Below are 21702 nucleotides of genomic sequence, written 5' to 3' on the forward strand. Positions count from 1 at the left end.
AAGGTGACCTGAAATTAGATGGCTAGTCCCAGACAGAACCACTGGTTATGTGGAACTAACCTATGCCTCTGGCTTCCTGTAGTGTGGATAGGTCGTTGCACCTTGGGTTTTGCCTGGACACATGGGTTTGTTACCAAAACCATCACTACCCCCAGCTTATCTTCCCAATTTAAGACAGAGATGGACATGATCTGTTTTTCATTGGTATGACCATCTGGCATCCACTTTTGTTCCATCTGTAGGGCTGGAAAGTGTAATTTGGCATATGGAAGCTCTTAATAAGTACACCGAAAAGCTCTCAATGATTCACAAAGCAGCATCTCCTTACTTAATACTGAGGTCACACAAATGCTCAAAGCGGTTCTACAAAATAGAATGGTTTTAGATGTCCTAACAGCAGCACAAGAAGGTAATGTGCCATTATTAAAACAATGCTGCTTATACACCTCAGGTTATCATTAAAATGTCACAGGACTCCTAGAAGTATACTAGAGTATTTCAGTTAAGCTCTACAAAAATCCTTCCCTCTTTTCCAACGATTGGTTAAGTTCCTGGTTTGGAGGGGGATTATGGTCAACTATTAAGGCTGTCTCTTTGTTAAAGCCATTTTAATTCTAACATGTTTCGTTCTCTAGTGTTTTTTTCACTCGGTGTCGAGCCTTCATCACTACAGTAGCTGCACATCAACAGATAATCTTTTTACTCAGGGAGAGTTGTATATATGCTGTCTACCTTGGATTTGACTGCCTCTGCCATTCACAACACCTACATCCTCAACCGAGCAATGTTGATCCACAGGTAGGGACATCTGTATGCGCATCTTCAGCAGGAAGAAGTTACAGAAGGTAAGACCATCTACCCTCAACAACCTTAAAGACTGAAGGGTCAATCAAAACTGTTCAGGGGGGAAATAATGAGGAAAACAAAGGCAAGAGAAATGTAGCTTAAGTTAAACCTCCTTCCAGCTTACATTACGCGGATACTGGAAGACACTCAGAGCCCAACATTCCTCAAGGAATCATGGCGGCCTTTGTGGCTCAATGTTTCTGTTTTATTAAAGACTGCAAGCAACCTTGTCTTGACAGCAGCTGAATCTTCAAGATTCCGTAGGACCTTGCTTTCAGCCTACTGAAATTCCTTAAAAACTTAATGTTACCTCACCTCCCTCCACAAACTGAGAAATAACATAGTCACTCCTCACATGCAGATGCAGCTTTCTGCCCACGGGTCTCTGTCCTTGTGATATAATAAAATCACCTTTTCGTACATCAGAATTCTTTCCTGGTCATTCGCTACTGGACCCAAACTTCAAATCACATCATGTCTATCGATCTAAAGCCTTGATTAAATTCCAGTTGTGTTGGGGTTGGGAGAGGTCATGAGAAGGCTTCATGGGTGATGCCATACACTTGACATCGCAGCACATCAGGAAGCTCATGAGGTCTGGTTGTCTCCTTCTTAATGCTGCTAAGATTGATCGGTGGGTTTAACGGGTTATCTCTTCATAATGAACTTCTCCATCAACATCTCACTCACGGCTTCACCATACGTTGCTGACCACTGTCCGAAGCAGTTATTCTATTAGGAGTTTGCAAAATGGTAATGTTCCTAATTCAAACACTCCTTCTGCATGCTTCAGCTGAGATTCTTTTGAACAGAACTGTCCCCACTCACTAGAGCTATTGACCATGCAAATAGAATTAATACCAGAAAGGCTAAATACATCCTTATTTTTTCCTCTTATAAATTTGAGAGCATCCAATGTTTTTGTTTCTCAAAAACTTTTCTCAAATTTTTTATTTCTTAAGAAATTTTCAGAGCATCCAATGTTTCTTTGTTTTTGGAGTATCATTATAAATTTGTGACTATTTTTTGTATAACATGTTTTAATGTTATAATCTTTCATACCAATGTTGAGTTTGTCCCATCTTAGGCCAATGAAAACACCTTCAAATCAGAACTCATGTCCTTTTGATTTTTATTATTTTTTTTTAGATGTGAGAACATTTATTGCTTAGATACAATACCGAAGCATATTTTCAATTTAAAGTGAGTTACCACAAATAGACCAAGGAAGACAAGCCATACACTGGGAGAAAATATTTGCAAAAAAGGTACCTGGCAAAGGACTATCATCCAAAATATACAAAGAACTCTTAAAACTCAACAATAAGTAAATGAACAACTGATTTAAAAAATGGGCAGGGGCACCTGGGTGGCTCAGTTGGTGAAGCGTATGTCTTCGTCTCAAGTCATGATCCCAGGTCCCGGGATCAAGGCCCACATCCAGCCCCCTGACTGGTGGGGAGCCTGCTTCTCCCTCTCCCTGTGCAGCTCCCCCTGATCGTGGGCTTTCTTTCCCTCTCTCTCTGACTCCCTCTCTGTCAAACAAACAAAATCTTTTTTAAAAATGGGCAAAAGACCACACACTTCACCAAAGACATAGATGGCAAATAAGCATACGAAAATATGCTCCACACTTGTCATCAAGGAAATGAAAATTAAAACAATGAGACAACTACACACCTATCAGAATGGTCAAAATCTGGAACCTTGACAATACCAAATGCTGACAAAGATGCACAGAAGCTGGTGGGAATGGTTGGTGATAACGCAACATGGTTTGGAAGAATGCTTTGGAAGAGTTTGCAGTTTCTTGTAAAACCAAACATACTCTTACTATATGATCCAGCTATCATCCTTATTGGTATTTACCCAAAGGAGCTGGAAACGTATGTCCACACAAAATCCTGTATGTGGATGTTTATAGCAGCTTTATTCGTAATTGCCAAAACTTGGAAACAACCAAGATTTCCCTCAGTGGCTGAATGGATAAATAAACTGTGGTACATCCAAACAATGGAATATTATTCAGCACTAAAAAAGTGAGCTTAAAGAATGATAAAATCACATTCATTTTTAATAATGTCCTTGTTTTCTGAAACAAGACAGCCCAGCCTCACCTTATTTATATCCTGTCCCAAACTTGGAATCAGCCATTTCTCCAAAGATCCCTGGTCTCTGTGATGAGGAAGTCTTTAGAAACCAGTCTAGATGCTAGAAGTACTTGTTGCTAGTCAGTCATCATTGTTTCTAGACATTTTTAGTGGAGAGAGCTAGTAAATACATAACTTTTTTAAAAGTGCAAAAAGCATGAGTTCACACTAATATATTTTTTATTTTATTATTTATTTTATATTTATTATATATTATTAAATATATTTTATATTTATTTTATTTAATTATTATTAAAGATTTTATTTATTTATTTGAGAAAGAGAGAGATAGAGCAAGAGAGCATGAGAAGGGAGGTCAGAGGGAGAAAAAGACTTCCCATGTTGCTGGGAGCCTGATGCAGGACTCGATCCCAGGACTCTGGGATCATGACCTGAGCTGAAGGCAGTCGCTTGACCAGCTGAGCCACCCAGGGACCCCATACTAATATTTCTAATTAAAATTTAAGATTGCAGAGTTTGATTCTGCAACCAAAGATTCTGAAGTTTCTGAAATCTAATTGCTTTAATCTGTCATTAGATCTATTTCATAATAACTGCACTGATATTATATAAATTATTATATATATATATATAATGAGACTAGTAAATGAAAATTTAAGATTTTGTCATGGTTCTTTTTACCCTTAGAATATACCCTAATAAAAATACAAATTCAAATACCTTTTGTAAATTGGTATCTGTCACCAACTTGATAGTTATTTTCATTCATTTCAGTTGGTTTTCAAGTCAGCTGTCCTCTAGTGGTGTTACTTAGGTTGTTCCTTTTTTTTAATTTTTGCTGTTACAAAACATACTACCATGAAATTTTTTTAAAAACATTTGCTTTAGAGAGGGAGAGAGAAAGAATGGGAGGAGGGGCACAGGTAGTGGCAGAGAGAATCCCAAGCAGACTTCCTGCTAAGCACGGAACCTCACAAGGGCCTTCATCCCAGGACCCTGAGATCATGACGGACCCAAAATCAATGGTCAGATGCTCACTCAACTGAGCCACCCAGGCACGCCCCCCAAATTTTGTTTTTGTTTTTTTTTTTTCAAGAGAACTTTCACTATAGTTTTCTAAAAGTGAGACTACTGGGTTGTATGATCATATATTCTTATGTAACTTTGCTGGATATTGTCAAAATCTTTTCTATAAAGTTTGTATCATTTTGCATTCCCTCCACCAATGTACCAAAGGAACCAGCTGGGTAATACAAGGAAGAGGCTGGCATATTAGAACCCAGGATCTTGGTGACTGAGGAGAGGGTCCTGCTCAGCCACTGCTTAATACCTGGGGAGCTAGGAAAGGGCTTCTGGGAGTCAGAACTCAGATCTCCTGAAGGAGGCTCCCTGAGGAGGTAGACCTGAGGCCTGTGAGGGGCCCAGCCCAAGTAGTGCTGGTATATCCACGGGGGCGTAATGAGGCCGGTTCTAGGAATGCTGACCCAGCTGGTGACAAACCAGCTCCTGAGCCCCAGAAAATCACCATCGCTGAGGGGACGCTGATAGAAAAAGCACGCGAACAAGAAGGAGCACGTCCTTTGTCCCTTTTCCTGCTTTTGTCTCTTCCTATCACCCCGTTGACAGACGTTTTAAAAGTCAGCTAGCAAAGAGAAACAAACAAACAAACAAACAAACAAAAACGTGATTTGTAGAGTTCCAGCAGCACACAGCAAATTGTGGAGAGGTGGGCTTGGAGGTGAGAGAGAATGGCTGGCACGTGCTAGAAGGTAGAATTTATTCCGTAAAAGTAAGACTGTTTCAGTATCAACAAATCAGGGAATACAGTTTGTTATATTAATACTTCTAAGGAGAATAATCATATCCCTTTTTGTGGACTATTAAGTTATTATGTTTCAGCTTCAGATCCACACATCTTACCCCACTATGTTAAGGCCAGGCCTTTGCAAAAGCCCATTTTTTCCTTTGCCAGGTTCCCATTTGGTCTCTGGCAATAGGAGGAGATAGATGTAAGCTGCAAACATGGAGGAGGAAAAACAAATTTGCTTCTTGTTCCTGTTGGCATCATCACAGAAATGGCTCACCGCCCTGGCAGGAATAATGGACTTCAGAGCAACGGATGGTTCCAGTCTGCAGTGTTTCCACACTCAGACCAGTCTTGTCACTGCCCGTCAGGGAAATAGCACTAACCCGTGCATACCTTCCCTAGAGTCCTGGAGCTCTTCCTGCAAGCATTTAGGTTTCAATAATTCCATCCTTTTCTCTTTGCTCCCCCTAGGCCAGAGGTACCCCCTGTAGTTACTCCCTCTATAACATTCCAGGCATCCCTTCTGCCTTTTCAGTTCTTGTTTAGTTCTGTACTATATGGCTAACAATTTATAAAATAATTGTGGTTTCTATCTCTTGGCTGGACCCTGACTCACACAATCTCTCTCTGTGCCAAAAGTCACTTGACAAAAATTCAACACTCATTCATGATTTTTTTAAAAAGCACTCAATAAAATAATTGGTAGACAATACTTTAATGTGATTATAAACTATACATAACCAACTCAAAACCCAGCATCTTACTTATTAGGGTAAAACCAGAGGCATTCCCATGAAAATCAGAACAATACAAGGATATCTATTCTTTTTACTACAATTTAACATTTTACTTAAGGTAGTAAGCAGCAGTACAATTAATTAGACAAAAGAAAGCAATGAGATGCATAAGATTTGGAAAGGGAAAAAAAAGGTAAAGTTAACAGTTCTCAGGACATATGTCTAGAAAATACTACAATGAATGTTCAGTATTTAACATACAGAAATCAATATTGAACATATATATGCAAATAATAATTAGAAGAGAGAATCAAAGGAAAGATCCCATTTATATTACCAAGAAAAAAATAATATACTTAGATGTAAATTTATTAAGAAATATGTAAAAGCTCTAGGAGGGAAACCTCAATACCCCCCTAAAGTCAATGGATACGGTAATGGGGCATCAACAGACACACAGACCAATACAACAGAAAACTGAGAAATAAATTTAAGTGCACATGGAAATAAAATACAAAAAAGGGTGGCATTTCAAATCAGTACTGAAAAACATGGACCTTCTCATTAATGGGGGGAGTCATTTGGAAAAAGGTCAAAATTGCATTCATATCTATTACGGTAGAAAGAAACCCACATGAATCAGAAATTCAAATGTAAAACAAAATGAAACCATGGGTAACTGTCTTTATAATCTGGAAGGAGGAAAATTCTTTATTGTTACCAAATTCTACCAGCAATAAAAGGTTAATAAATTTGACTACATAAACTGAAAAATAATTTACATGGGAAGGGGAAAAAGAAAGAAAAGAAAAATCTCATAGAATGGAGGAAGAACAGAAATAAGCAGGAGGGACAAAAATATAATACTGGAGACTGACTCTAGGAGGTCCATAGTCTCCAAGTAATAGGTGTATAGGAAAGAGAACAAAGACTGTCAGGGTGCCAAGCTCTGAGTCATTGTGTAAACGATTCCTTTAATAAGGCCTCCATTCAACCGGCATTGGTATGAGTAAGTTCTGTGGGACTCTACTCCTACAGCAGTTCCTCAGAGTTTGGTCCCAGGACAGTCTGCCCCAGAATGATCTGAAGTGTTTGTTAAAAACACTGAGTCCGCCCTTTTATTTGTCAATTATTCTCTAAGCAAGCTTTTCCATCCAGGCAGAATAGAATTTGACTTGCCCTTGAATACAATAAGCTAAGTTCACTGATCTCAGACATTCAAAGTTTTTATTACTTTCTACTACTAGTATAGTAAGCGTTCTTTAAAATAGTTATAAAAACCAAATTTAAAAGAACCTGAAATATTAAGCCCCTCAGCCAAGTCATCAGATTACACAGAATGGAAAAAATACAGAAACTGAATCTAACAGGTAAAACAGAGAGTATAAGAATGAAGGGAGACAGAAAACTGGCCAAGGCAGAAGGCAACTTTTAAAATCTAGGTGATCAAATATTTTGGATGGTTTTAAAAATAAAACAAAACAAGATAGCTTGGTATGCAACAAGATAAACAATGCAAAAATATTTACAACACATTTTATTAGGTTAAAAGGTTAACAGCTTTTGCTTAGTTAAAGGCTATTAGGTTGAAGAAGTTTACATAAACAGGAATGTAAGTCATAGGATGACCAAAACGATTTTAGAAGTTTAATATTACAAAATAGCTATTTTATACACATATATGTAAACATAAGAATAGATAAATTAATACTCATGGAAAGGTAGAGTGGGGAATCCTTCATCACGCATTTCATCTTTTGGATCCTTGTTATATCCCTGTTTTGACTTGGTATGGCTTAGGAATTTTAAAAAAACCCAGAATTCATAAGTTCACCTCATCTTCTCATCTTCCTGCACAGTAAAAAAGAAAAACAAAAAACAGAAGATGAACAATATTAACAATTCGAAGCTGATGCTTTCGCTATGAAGCATGGAGAAGAAAACTCCTGCATCATACGTCTGGAATACTCTATAGTAGGAATTATAAAATTAGGTTTAAGAAAAATTGACCAACTTAGATTTCACACATTACCTGTTTGTATGTATTTCCTTTTTACTATGAATCTCACCATACACAGAAGAACATATGAAAATGTATAACTTAAAACAATAAATAAATGTTGACATACATACCACCCAAGTTAAGAAAGAAAATGTTACCACACCTCAGAAGCCTCCGGTGTGTCCCTGTCTAATCACATCCTGTTGTCCCCCAAGAAGTAACCACTATCCTGAACTGTGTTCATCTCTTCCTGCTTGTCTTCACATTAAAGGTGTTTTTTCCAACATATTTATTCACTTCCAAGTCTCTCCTCCATTGAAACATTAAACATTCTTATTTCACATTCTGTATCGAATTCTGCTGTCAGTTGTTTCTGCTGGTCCCTCGTTCCCTTGTGTATGTAGTGTTTAGGGTGAGCTGACTGCTTATTTCCCTTGGAAAACTTGTTGAGGACGGAGACCAGGGAGCGTGCTGGAAAATATGTGCATTTGCTTCTGACGGACGACAGGGGGCACTACAAGTCATGGACTAATACTAAATCCTCAGTTTGAGGTTTTCTGTGACTTCCAGATATTGTGAATTTCAGCTGCAATGCACTAGAGTTTGATTCTGGTTACAAATTCTCAGAAGATTTTTTTCCTCCTCAGTTCAGTACTAGAGTTATTTCCTGAGGCTTAAAAAAGCTGGTGGGAAGGTTATTTTTAGTTTGCTCTCCTACTGAGAGTAGCTCAACTTTATTAAAGGTGATCTACTATTAGTTTTTTCATTTTAGCTAAACCCGAGGATATGCCTTCTGTCCCCATCCCCATAACGCTGTAAATCCAACACTTAGGTTCACCTAGTTTGGTAAATATGTTCGGGCAAAAGCCAGTCTGAGTCTACCTACCTCTCTGGGTTCCTGCTCTCCTTCAGGCTCTGATGGGAGCTTGCTTTCTTCTTGTCTAGCTAATAGATATGTTCAAGGGAGTTTTTGGTTTAGCTTTTAGCTTAGTTTTGCTTTGGCTTTTGCTTTTTAATATTTTACCTAGTAATTTCATTTTATTTTTAGTTTGATCATGCATAGGATATATCATCTTGGAAGAAGTAGAGCTGTATTTATTCTCTACATGATATGTTTTATAGATGACACACATACACATGGTCCTCAATGACAAAGGTATAAATGCTTAGATAGCTAGTGAGGTCTCTTTTCCTCCTCTGTACTCCTCTCCAGAGCCAATGATATCATTGCCTTGGGTAATTAGATAGGGTTTAATTAATTCTTTTAGAAGAGCTACCTACTCTAAATACAGCTCTAAATACAGCTGTATTTAGATAAATGCTGTAATGAAATAGTATTCTATTTTAGAATACTATTTTAGTGATCCGTTGGGTGTACAGATTACTTGCTAAATGGTTTAGTTGGTAAAGTTTTTAAAAGCAAGTATCACAATGAAATTAGTAAAAATACCAAGAATGAGGACAACCCAGCTACCTTGAATTTTTTTTTTTTTTTAAATTTCTGGATGGAATCCAGCAGATACATCACAGCTTCTGATAGGCCCCCAGTGAGAAGAGATCCTGAAGGACGCTGCTTGCGACGTGCTATAGAATGATCACCTTAGGCATTGAGGATAGGGGTGGAAGTAGTTAACAAGAAGGTAATACAAATGTATTTTTTAAAGTCTTTATCTTTTAAGTCCCAAAGCACTGAATATGACAAAGGGGGCCATTTTTAATAGTAAAAGTCCTAATCTACAATGATTATATGGTAATATATATAGTAATCACTACTATTACCATAGGAGTACATAGTAATTAAGATATTTATGTACCAAATAGCAGAGCAACTACCTTTATGAAGCAAAAACTACAGGAGATGCACGGAGACAATAGTAAGAGCTTCTAATATTCAATTATCTCAGTGCAAGACAGACAAAGTGGACAAAAAAATAAGGAGATACAAGATCTAAAGGGGGGGTATAATCTTATGAATATATGTCAAACTCTATACTCTGATAAAAGAGGGTACATATTCTTCTCAAGTACTCATAGCATAGTTACAAAAGCAAATCCAATAGTACATTATAAAAAACATATACCATGACCAAGTGAGATTTATTCCAGGAATGCAAGCTTGGTTCAATATTAGAAAACCTATTATTGGGGCACCTGGGTGGCTCAGTGGCTTAAGGCCTGTGCCTTCGGCTCAGGTCAGGGTCCTGGGATGGAGCCCGACATCGGGCCCTCTGCTCAGCAGGGAGCCTGCTTCTCTTCCTCTCTCTTTGCCTGCTTCTCTGCCTACTTGTGTTCTCTGTCAAATAAATAAAATCTTCAAAAAGAAAAGAAAAGAAAAGAAAACCTATTATCATACATCATAACCCTGAGAGCAGATTCTCCCACATCTTAATAATTAGTTTTGTGAGACATTAAGTAGAGCACCTAATTCAGTGCTCTAGTCCAGATTCCTGGCCCACAGAAACAGAGAGATAAGAAATTTATAGTGAGGGGCACCTGGGTGGCTCAGTGGGTTAAAGCCTCTGCCTTCGGCTCAGGTCATGATTCTCAGGGTCCTAGGATCGAGCCCTGCATCAGGCTCTCTGCTCAGTAGGGAGCCTGCTTCCCCCTCTCTCTCTGCCTGCCTCTCTGCCTACTTGTGATCTCTCTCTTTCTGACAGATAAATAATAAAACAAAAATTTTAAAAAGAAATTTATAGTGAAAAAAACCCAGCAGACACCACTGCAATCAACTGATCAGAGTTAACATTACTGAGACATACTGACAGGACAAACCCCCTAACTGATGCAATGACAAGGACATATAATTTCTGCAGAAATCTTGCCAAAATGCTTATCTGCATTGTAATCATGAGAAAACATCAGACAAACCAAACTGAGGGACAGTCTACAAAATAACTGACCAATAGTCTTCAAAAGTGTGAAAGTCCTAACAGGAAAGGCAGGAAGAGGAACTGTCACAGGCTGGAGGTGGCTGAGGAGAAAGAGGGTGGGACCCTGGACAGCACTTGATCTCAAACAGCACAGGATGTTAATGGACTTCCAGGAGGGTGTAGTTGATAGTCCTGTACCGATGCTAACTTTCTAATTTTGATCATTGTATTGTGGATCAGGTGCTAAAATTAGGGAAAGCAGGGGAAGGAAACTTTGTACTATTTTTATAACTCTTTGATAAGTTTAAAATTAGTTTAAAATAAGAAAGTTTAACTTGCAACTAAAAAAAAAAAGGACAACTCAATTGAAAAAAGGGGAAAAGATCTCAATAGACTTTTCTTTTTTCTTTTAAATTTTTTTTAAAGTAGGCTGCTTGCCAGCATGAAGCCCAGTGTAGGACTTGAACTCACAACCCTGAGATCATGACCTGAGTTGAGATCAAGAGAATTATTATATGATCTCACTCATTTGTGGAATTTAAGAAACAAAACAGAGGATCATAGGGGAAGGGAGGGAAAAATAAAACGAGATGAAATCAGAGAGGGAGACAAACCATAAGAGACCTTTAATCACAGGAAACAAACTGAGGGTTGCTGGAGGGGTGGGGGGGGATAGTGTAACTGGGTGATGGACACGAGGAGCACAAGTGATGTAATGAGCACTGGGTATATAAGACTGATGAATCACCGAACGCTACCTCCGAAATTAAACCCAAATAAAAAAAATCAAGTGGAGGAAAAAAGAGCAAGGAAACAACTTTTCTATGATTACAACTTCAGATGTGCTTTATCTTAAATTGTGCTTGACACTCAATCCACAGCACTTGGAATAATTGCATGTTTAATTTTTCCCTCTGCCAAAAATGATACTGAGGTACTGTGGCCTTTTTATATAACCCAATAATTTTCTGTAATGTGAATAATTTCACTCTCTAGTTTATTTGTGTTCAGTGTAGATATTTGAGAATTCATGTTAATTATTAAATTTAATAATATAAACAGCTAATCCATGTGGTGCATGCTACAGCTCTAGAGAAAAAAAAAGAATGGGACACCTAACTGACTGAACCACCCAGGTGACCCTGAGTAGACTTTTCTTTGACGAAGATAAAGAAGTGGCCAAAAGGGACATAAAAACACACTCAGTATCATCAGTCAACAGAGAAACACATATACAAATCAAAACCTTAATACGATACGACTTTATGCCCACTACTATGGTTAGAATCATCAAAAAGCCAAATGACAAAAGTGCATTGGCAAGGAAGTGGGAGAAATCAGAACCCCCATACATCATTGGTGGTGATATAAAATGGTAAGGCAGCTTCGGAAAACAGTCTAGCAGTTCCTCAAATGATTAAACAGTTACTACATGACTCAGGAATTCCACAAGTAGGCATATATCCAAGAGAAAGAAAACATATGGAGACACATATTTCAAGACTTCCAAATGATATTTATAGCAGCATTATTCATAATAACCAAAAGATGGAAACAACCAAATGTCTGTCAAGTGGATAAACAAAACGTGGTATTAGCTATATGACAGAATATTATTCGGTCCTAAAAAAAAATGAAATACTGACAAATACTAGGACATAGTATGACAAGGGATTATCCCAGAAACATGCTAAGCGCAAGAAGCGAGTCACAAAGACCACATATTACACGTTTCCAGTCACATGAAAAATCCAGAACAGGGAGACCTATTGAGATACAAGGTAGGTGAATGGTTGCCTAGGGCTGGGGGTAAAGAAATGTTCTAAAATTTATTGTGATGATGGATCGATGAATATACTAAAAAAACACTGACTTGTACACTTTAAATGATGAAATGTATGGTATGTGAAATTATAGCTCTACTAAATTGGGTTTTTTTTTTAAAACTGCTTGATTCTTTTTTTCTTTTACCCTCCCTTGTATTGCTACAATGTATTGGTTATTGGTTTTTTGGGGTTTTTTAAAAGATTTTATTTATTTATTTGACAGAGAGAGAGAGAGAGAGAGAGATCACAAGTAGGCAGAGAGGCAGGCAGAGAGAGGGGGAAGCAGGCTCACTGCTGAGCAGAGAGCCAGATGTGGGGCTTGATCCCGGGACCCTGAGATCATGACCTGAGCCAAAGGCAGAGGCTTAACCCTCTGAGCCACCCCGGCGCCCCTGGTTTTTTTTTTAAGACTTTATTTTTTTAGAGCAGTTTCAGGTTTATAATAATATTGAGAGGAAGGCAGAGATTTCCCATATGCCCTGGGCACTTACCTATGCACAGCTGTCCCCACTGTTAACATTACTCATAAACATTGTATATACCTTATCAATGACAAATCTGCACTAACATATCATAATGTTAGTTGAAACCTACAGTCTATCTTAGGGTTCCCTTTTGGTGTTATACATATTAAGGGTTTGGACAAACATATAATGATATCTATCATTAGAGTATCATACAGAGTTTTCAGTGCCCTAAAAATCCTCTGTGCTCCACCTGTTCATCTGTTTCCCCACCCCCCATCCCTGACAACCACTGATCTTTTTTTTACTGTCTTCATAGCTTTGCATCTTCAAGAATGTCATATAGTGGGAATTATACAGTAAGTAGCCTTCTCAGATTGACTTCTTTCACTTAGTAAAATGCATTTATGGCTCTTCCTTGTCTTTTTATGGCTTGATACCTCATTTCTTTTTAGCACTGGGTAATATTCCACTGTCTAGATATACCATAGCTTATTCTTCCATTTACCTACTGAAGGACATCTTGATTGCTTCCTAGTTTTGGCAATGTGAACAAAGCTGCCATAAATATCCATGTGCAGATTTTTGTGTGGACATAAGTTTTCAACCCCTTTGGGTAAATACCAAGGAGTGTGATTGCAGGATCATACAGAAAGAGTATACATTACCTTTTCTAAGAAACCACCAAGCTGTCTTGCAGAACAGCTGTACCCTTTGCCTCTCCCACCCGCAGTGAAAGAGAGCTTTTGTTCCACACCTGTTACTGTTTCAAAATACCCGTGAGAACCATCGATGCCTTTCATTTTATAAAAGAAGCAAATACAGAAACATTGCAAAGGATGAGAAAATTGAAGGATAGTTTTCTCTTTTTGAAAATATGATCCCGAATGTGATTGGGTTCTGCAAAATAGGCTACTTTATTTATCCTTTTAAAAAAGTGAAATTTTCCACAAAACACATGTAAAAGGCGTTTGGATGTTTTTTGAGATAATTAAGGGAATTTGAATAGGGATTGGCTGTTAGATGACAATAAGAAATTGCTGCTAATTCCTATAGATAATTGCTGTGATCGTTGTTATCTAGTTTGTTAAAAGTTCCTTTTTTAAAAGACATATATACAGAAGTGTTTTTGGGATTAAATGACCTAGTTTTAGGAATTTGCTTTAAAAATACTACAACAAAAAAGGATAGATGAAATAAATAAGGCAAAATATTGATAACAATTAAAGCTGAAGAATGGTGGATAAGTACAGGGAGTACTAGCTTCCCTTTGTTGGGATATGTTTTATATATTTATTAAAAGATTTATTTAGTTAGTTATTTGACATAGAGATGGAGAGAGCAGGGTAGGCATAGAGAGAAGTAAGCTCCTCACTAAGCAGGGATCCCAGGACCTGGGATCATGACCTGAGCTGAAGGTAGATGCTTAACCAACTGAGCCACCCACGTGCCCCTATTTAGAAACAGAGCGAGAGAGCAAGAGCGAGAGCGAGACAACATGTGCACAAATGAGGGTGGGTAGGGCAGAGAGGGAGAGAGCGAATCTCAAGCAGAGTCCCTGTCGAGCATGGAGCCCAAGTCAGAGCTTGATCTCATGACCCTGAGATCGTGACCTGAGTCAAAATCAAGAGGTGGGCGCTTAACTGTCACAGCCACCCACATGCCCTATGTTTGAAATTTTAAAAAATGAAAGAAAAAGACTATTATTCTATAAGGCTAAAGAATAAATAAGCTACTTGGAATTCCTCTAGGGAATAAGGTAGAACACAAATGAAAATAACAGACATGGAAATAGTGATTTGCAAATCATAAGCAACAGGTTGTTTTTTTTTTTTTTTTACAAAGTCTATTCAAAGAATAGAAGAAGACATTTCTTTGACTCTTACCCATATCATACTGTGATTATTATATCAAAATATATTGATATTTAAAAGTGTTCAAATACTAATTCAGACAGGAATTTCTTTTAAAATCACACTTAGATGGACTGAATATCACTGAAATACTTACCTTTTGAGATTTGGCTCCTTTAAATCAAGAGGAGTACACCTTCTTTTTCGGCTTGGTAATTCTAAGGACGGATTTTCTGACTTATTTTCAGCTTTAGCAGTGTTATTTGAAAGAAAACTGGTATTTGTCAAGTCCTGTAGTGTTCTAATACCTGCAAAGAATAATTTTCACAAATATTTATATATAAGAAAAGGGACTTCCTCATATGGAAATTGATATGGGATATTTAGTGGTTTGCAAATTACTGGTGACAAATTTTTAAACTTAGCAATAATCAAGTTATAATTTTAAATATTACACTGATAGCACTGAAATTATTTGTGAATCAGTTTTTTTCCCAGCAATGAAGGGAAAATAGACTTAAAATTTGAAACAAACTACCAAAGTAGACTATAACATTTTTATTCTGAAATCACATATAGGCTGCTAAAAATTCTCCACAGGTCAACTACTCACAGAATCATACAAATTACTACACATTCATTCAACATTTGTATCAATTGCTTACTCCATGAAAAGTACCACGAAGAACACAGATATGCAAGATGGCTCACCAGTCTTCTATCATGAATGGTCAATCTAGATTTTTGTACTTCCTTTGTTTTTGTGCTCCTTTTACCTGGAATAGCCTTACCCATCAAAATGCTAGCGTTCTCCAACTTGAAAAGATATCTGTACCCTCATGTTCATAGCAGCATTATGGATAACAGCCAAGACATAAAAACAACCGAAGTGTCCGTTGATGGATGAATGGATAAAGTTGTGGAGGGTGCATGCATGTATGTTAATATTATTTGCGAATTACTCAGCTATTAAAAAAATGAGGAAATCCTATGAACTGAGATAACATATATGGACCTTGAAGGAAATTATGCTAAGTGAAATAAGTCACGCACAGAAAAACAGATAGTGTAGGATCTCACAACAGGAATAAAAAAAAAAAAATCAAAACCCAAAACCAAAAACCCAAACCCAGCAAGAGATCAGACCTGTGGTTACCCAGAGGCGGCGCAGGGTGGACCGAGGGGGAAGAGAGGAAGGTAGTCAGAAGGTGTAACTTCCAGTTATAAGACAAATAAGTACTAAGGATACAAGGTACGGCCTGATGACTATAGCCAACACTGCTGTGCGGTAGGTAAGAGGGGAGAGGGGGCGCCTGGGTGGCTCAGCTGGTTGGGCATCCGACTCTTGATTTTGGCTCAGGCTGTGATCTCAGGATTGTGAAATCAGGCTCTGCATTGAGCTCTGCACTGGGCATGGAGCCTGCTTGATTCCCTCTCCCTCTGTTCCTCAATCCCACCCACCCTCTCCAAAAAGAAAAAAAAGAAAGTTAAGAGAGTAAACCCTAAGAGTTCTAATCACAGGGAGAAAACTTTTCTTTTTTTCTTCTTTCTTTCTGTTTACTGTATCCATTTGACATGATGGATGGGAGCCGAACCCACCATGGTAATCATTTCACAGAACATGTAAAACCAACCATCATGCTGCGTGCCTTAGAGTTACACAGCAATGTCAATTATTTCTCAGTAAAATGGGAAAACATTTCTAGTATTCTATATACATATATATTCAATAGTTAGTCTCCCAGTAGAAAATTTTGATTGATATGGGAATGTCCAATGTCACAAAATTTCTAATAATGAAGGACCATCCTTAGGATCCAATGTTTAAAGGGGAAAAAAAAGGGATAACTAATTTTATATATAGCGTGACTTCAGGTATAGACTTTTAAATTCCATAGAGTCAACTCTGTATGCACATGCCAGAATGCTGACTGCAGTTCTTCTGGGTAACTATTTTTCCTCCTATTTTTTTGATTTTCTACTTTCAATTTTCTGCAAGGAGTTCTTTTAATAACTGGTGGAAGACATAAAGTAAACATTAAAGATAGGGGTGCCTGGGTGGCTCAGTCTTTCAGCATCTGCCTTCGGCTCAGGTCATGATCCCAGGGTCTTGGGATCGAGGCCCGCATCGGGCTCCCTGCTCGGCAGAAAGCCTGCTTCTCCCTCTCCCATTCCCTCTGCTTGTGTTCCCTCTCTCTCTGTGTCAAAAAAATAAATAAAATCTTTAAAAAAAAAAAAAAAAGATAAAAAATCCTACCTATCCTTTACAGCCTAAAATGCCACCCTTTTCATGATGTCTTTGCAGGTTCCTCTTCTCCAAATCACTCCCCATAATCTGTTAGTACACATGTGCTTTTACATTTTACATACATCACTGTATTTCTTGTAATTTTTAGACACATGTATTCTGAGGAAAGGATTTGGTATTACTTATTTTTTAATCCTCTAAAACACCAAATCAGACAACTTTGTGGTAAAGGCCAAATCTGTTTTTTAGGTTATAAATATCCAAGACACTACTCTGTTATCTTCCAGAAATATTAAACTTTCTTTAAATTGCTTTATATTGTTTCTACAGTTCAGGCTACACAGTTAAATACTGTCCTTAGCTCCACAAAAATATCAATTACAACAGAAAATACTTAACTGGTTAAGTGAAAAAGGACAGTACTTTCAAAACTTGGTCACTTCAGCTAATGACTTACCTATTTCTGATTTTTGTGTTCTCTGGTTGAATTTCATCCCTTTCATCTTCTCATGTTCATCAGCACTTACGTGAAAGCTCGGTGAGCTCTCCAGGGCAAAATTTTCTTTTATCATCAGATTTTTACTAGGAGAAATACTCAGAAGTACTGAATCCTTATGCATACTCTTAAAGGATGATTCTTGTATGTTAGGTGAATATACCTGAGATAAAGATTTAAATGCCCCTTTGTAAAAGTCTGGCTTCATTTTGACAAGTCTCTCATTTTCTGAATTTTTTTCCTCCACAGCTTGTCCAGATTGAACTGATATTTCTTGGTCAGTGTCAGGTGTCACCTGCGTTACCTTATGGCTATCTGAAGAAGGATAGATGGTCTTCCTTTTCTTTGATTTACATGCTGTTTTGCTTACTTTTCTGCTCTTGCACTCTCCTTCTTTTACCACTTCCACAAAAGGGGTATCTCTTTTTTCATTCAGAGTTGTAGAGCTTTCCTTCTGATTCTCCTGCAGGACTATGTGCCGCCCAGGATCAGAATCTGCTTCATTAGTAACATATTTTAAACCTGATTCTAGGAAGACAGACGTGTATAATGAATCTGGTAACTCCGAAATAGATTTGTTTTTACCTTTTACGAAAATCTTTGCCTTGCCTGATGATTCTTTCCCATGCTTTTTAACTAGTTTATAAGGATTTGAAATTTGATCATAATTTTCCTTTTCAGTACTATCAATTTCCATAGAGTATTCACTGATGACACCTTGACATTCAAGTCTTTGTTTAGATACATTTACTTGAAAAGCAAGATCTTTTGTATAGCTTTCTTGATCATGCACATCTTTATCATCACCCCCATGTATTTGGTACTTTTCAGAAATTATTTCTGTCTTCCGATTTATTTTCTGCTTAAGTTTCTTATTTATTTTTGATTCATTTTGCTGAGCAGGTTGTGTCTCAGTCACTGGCTTTTTCAAAGCCAACACATTCTGTGTCTCATAATCATTTCCATTATTGTGGGTGGAAAGATAAGCTGTTTGTAATTCACTTGTGACCTCTAAGTTTTCTTTACTTGTTTGGGTTAGGGAAAAGAAGTTACTTTCTTCTGGGTCATATACACCTTTATTTTTAAACTCATTTACTTGGTTCATTTCCACAATTATTTCTGTCTTCCGACTTACCTTCTGCCTGGGCCTCTTATTAATTTTTGATTTATTTTGCTTTGTAGGTGGCATATCAGTTACATGTTTTTTCACTCCTAAAATGTTTTGAATCTCATCATGACATAAGTTCCTAACACCTCTGATGGAAGCATCTGCTATCTGAAATTCACTTGAGTCTTCTAGGTTTTCAGGGACGATTTCCTTTTCCTTTTGGGTTAGAGAAAGTAAGTTATCTTTTTCTGGGTCTTGTACGCCTTTGTTATCATTCTCATATACTTGGTTGATTTTAGAAATGATCTCTGTCTTCCGACACACCTTTTGCCTAAGCTTCTTATCTATTTTTGATTCATTCTGACAAGCCAGTTGCATATTTTGGATATGCTTTTCTACTCCCAGAACCTTTTGAGTCTCATAATCATATAGGCTTCCACTGTCTTTGGAAGAAAGGGCAAATGTTTGGAATTCACCTGGGCCTTTTATATTTTCAGGGATCATTACTTTATCCTTCTGGGCTAGGAAGAAAGAACTACCCTTTTCTGGGAAATACATATACTTGTCATTATCTAAATGATTCACTTCAGAAATTATTTCTGTCTTCCGATTTATTTTCTGCCTAAGATTCTTAAGAACTTTTGATTCATTTTGCTGAATAGGGTACACATCAGTGATCTGCTTTTGCAAATCCAACACATTTTGGATCTCACAATCACACAGGTCTCCATCATCAATGCTGGAAAGAGCAGGTTTTTGAAACTCATCTGACACTTTAAGGTTTCCAGAGATGGTTTCTTGATCCTCCTGGGTTTGGAAGGAAAAGTCACATTTTCCTGGGCCATGTACATCTTTAGCAATATTCTCATATACTTTGCTTGTTTCAGAAATTACTTCTGTCTTCCGATTTACTTTCTGTCTAAGCTTCTCATTTATTTTTGATTCATTTTGCTGGGCAGACTGCATGTCAGTGACATGCTTTTTCAAATCCGACATATTCTGGGCCTCATAATCACATAAGCTTCCATTATCTCTGGTGGAAAGATCAGCTGTTTGAAATTCACTTGTGACTTCTAGGTTCTCAGAAGTGGTTTCTTTATTCTTTTGGTTTGAGAATAACTTAGGAATCACAAACGTCTGTCTAGAAGCTTTACTTTTACGATAAGGTAAAGAACTCTGACCCACATCAATTTTATTCTCCTGCAGGAATTTATCTGAACTTTGGGAGAAAGAATATGCTTCCTCTTGTTCATTTGTTACATGTATTCTTTTCTTTCTCTTATTACACTGTATACTTTGTCTGTCGTCCTGATCAAAGCCATTATGAAGGGTTACTTTCTTCAGTATGTTCAAATGAGTCAATTGCTCAGTATCGAAAATGAAATTTGGATCTTCTGAATCCCCTGCGCCATTCAAGACAACTGATCTTTTTTCTGGCCCATTTTCAACCTTTTCCTCAATATTGATACCTGAACTATTTTTAAATTGTCTCTTGGATCTTTCTCTCTTTTTGTCAGAGCTTGAATCTTTCACTTTTCTGAATGTTTTGATTCCACATTCATTTGATTTTTTATTGCTTTTATTTCTAGTCCCTGTTGAAACTGTAATAATTTTGCTTCCTTCACTAGCAGTTAAATCCATGTCAGCATCATACACAGTTTTCTGCAACGGAAAGTCATCACTGCCCTGAAGTGGAGGCCTGCCCTCTGCAGCAGGTTCACTTGTAGACTCAGAGGAGTCAGGAAGGCACTGCATGTTTCCTTGCATTTTAATATTCTTTGCATTGGTATGATCATTTATTTCATTATTCCAATTTAATTCTGGACTTGAAATGTGTTGTTGATCTAAGTCTGTCCCATGAGAACTGTCAACAGAAGGATTAGTTGATTCCTGAGATGACCGATGTTTTTTCCTTTCCGTCACGTTACTGAGAGATAGCTCCTCCTTTCTGTGACTGACTAACTGGGCATTTTCCATCTCACTCATTGGAGAACTCATGGAATTTTGGTCTGAGTGGAAATGACTTTCTACAAAATAAAGGGAAAGAAAATTCAGAAATAAGCAATGACGAGGAATTTTTTATTTTAAACAGATAAGATTAAAACAATCAAGCTGTTTCACAGAAAGGATTCTGACAATGTGTACTCCGTTCAGATACTTAGAATCTACACTGATAAAAATAAAGTAGAATGATCACAATATTCATAAGTCACATTTTACATTTGTCTCTGTGGAAAATACATACTGAGAATTTACTCTGTTTTGGTCCCAACAGCAAGTACAGCTGACGTTAGAGCCATTAATATATATTTCTAAAGCGGGAGGAGGCCAGCAAATGAACCCAAATAACAGTGATGACTCTGATAAGGATTATTAGTGAAAGGCTTTGATAGTAAACGATCAAGAGCTTATGTAAATTATATATACACACATACATTTTTATAAAGGAAAAACAATTCTAAGCTCTAAATGAAAGACACTTACAGTTCCATAATCCAATTTGCAAATCTATGGTAAACACTGCAGCCAGACTCTCCCGAAGGATTATTATTTTAGAAATAACCATGTAAATAAAACACAAGTGTTATAATTTTCTCTGGCTCAACCATTAAACAGGCTCAAGTTTTTGCTTTGGCTCTGGTCTTGAAAAAGTCACAAAATCCATTTAGGCCCCTAGTTTTTTTTGTTTATGAAAAGGAAAAAGGATGAAACTAAATAAATATATGGTATCTTCCAATGTGTAAGCTAATAAGATACCAAGAAAAGCTCTTCAGGCTGACTCCTTTCTAAAACCTGCTCACAGAATAACAGCAGCGTTAGACTGCTGTGGATCAGACATTTGTCAGCACGTTTACTTAAAAATTAAATTTTTTACCAGCAGTTTTAAATAGTGGAATTTAGCAGATCTATAACAGAAGAGATCTAATTTATTAAGTGTTTATACACCATGGGCCTCAAGAAGAAGTCTGATGAATGTGACTTTTTCACACTGATATTCAATATTAATTTTAAAAATTTCACCCTAGGGAAGCATATCAACAATAGAAAAAGTACACCTGAATCATCTAAACCACACGTATCATAATTATTTTCTTTAAGAAATAACAATTTGAAATTATACTGACTTGATAAAGGCTGTCTTGTTGATACCAAAGAGGGAACATCAGGTGGTATCTTTGCAAGAATACTGTCATCATGTTGCATTTTCTCTTTATCATCATCATCATCATCATCATCATTTGAAGTTAATGGAACTCTAAGGGCAAGTGGAAATGAATGAGGAATTTTATATTTTATAAAAATTATTTAGAAAACTACATGGATAGTTCTTTTT

At 37.2% G+C, this 21702-nt stretch overlaps 1 protein-coding gene across 2 annotated transcripts in view; it reads right to left on the reverse strand.

The window, feature by feature from the left end:
- Positions 1-5460: 5460 nt before the first annotated feature.
- The window catches only part of SGO2 (shugoshin 2), a 42534-nt gene continuing 26292 nt past the window's right edge, over positions 5461-21702 (reverse strand). For both annotated transcript variants that reach the window (XM_059168476.1, XM_059168475.1), the window contains exons 6-9: positions 21494-21624; positions 17222-20395; positions 14674-14824; positions 5461-7352 (exon numbers count right to left, since the gene is read on the reverse strand). In XM_059168476.1, the coding sequence (XP_059024459.1) occupies positions 7337-7352; positions 14674-14824; positions 17222-20395; positions 21494-21624 (3472 nt within the window). In that variant the 3' untranslated portion in view covers positions 5461-7336. The remainder of the gene's footprint in view (positions 7353-14673; positions 14825-17221; positions 20396-21493; positions 21625-21702) is intronic.

This window comes from Mustela lutreola, chromosome 3 (assembly GCF_030435805.1).
Source record: "Mustela lutreola isolate mMusLut2 chromosome 3, mMusLut2.pri, whole genome shotgun sequence".
Classification (NCBI taxonomy): domain Eukaryota; kingdom Metazoa; phylum Chordata; class Mammalia; order Carnivora; family Mustelidae; genus Mustela; species Mustela lutreola.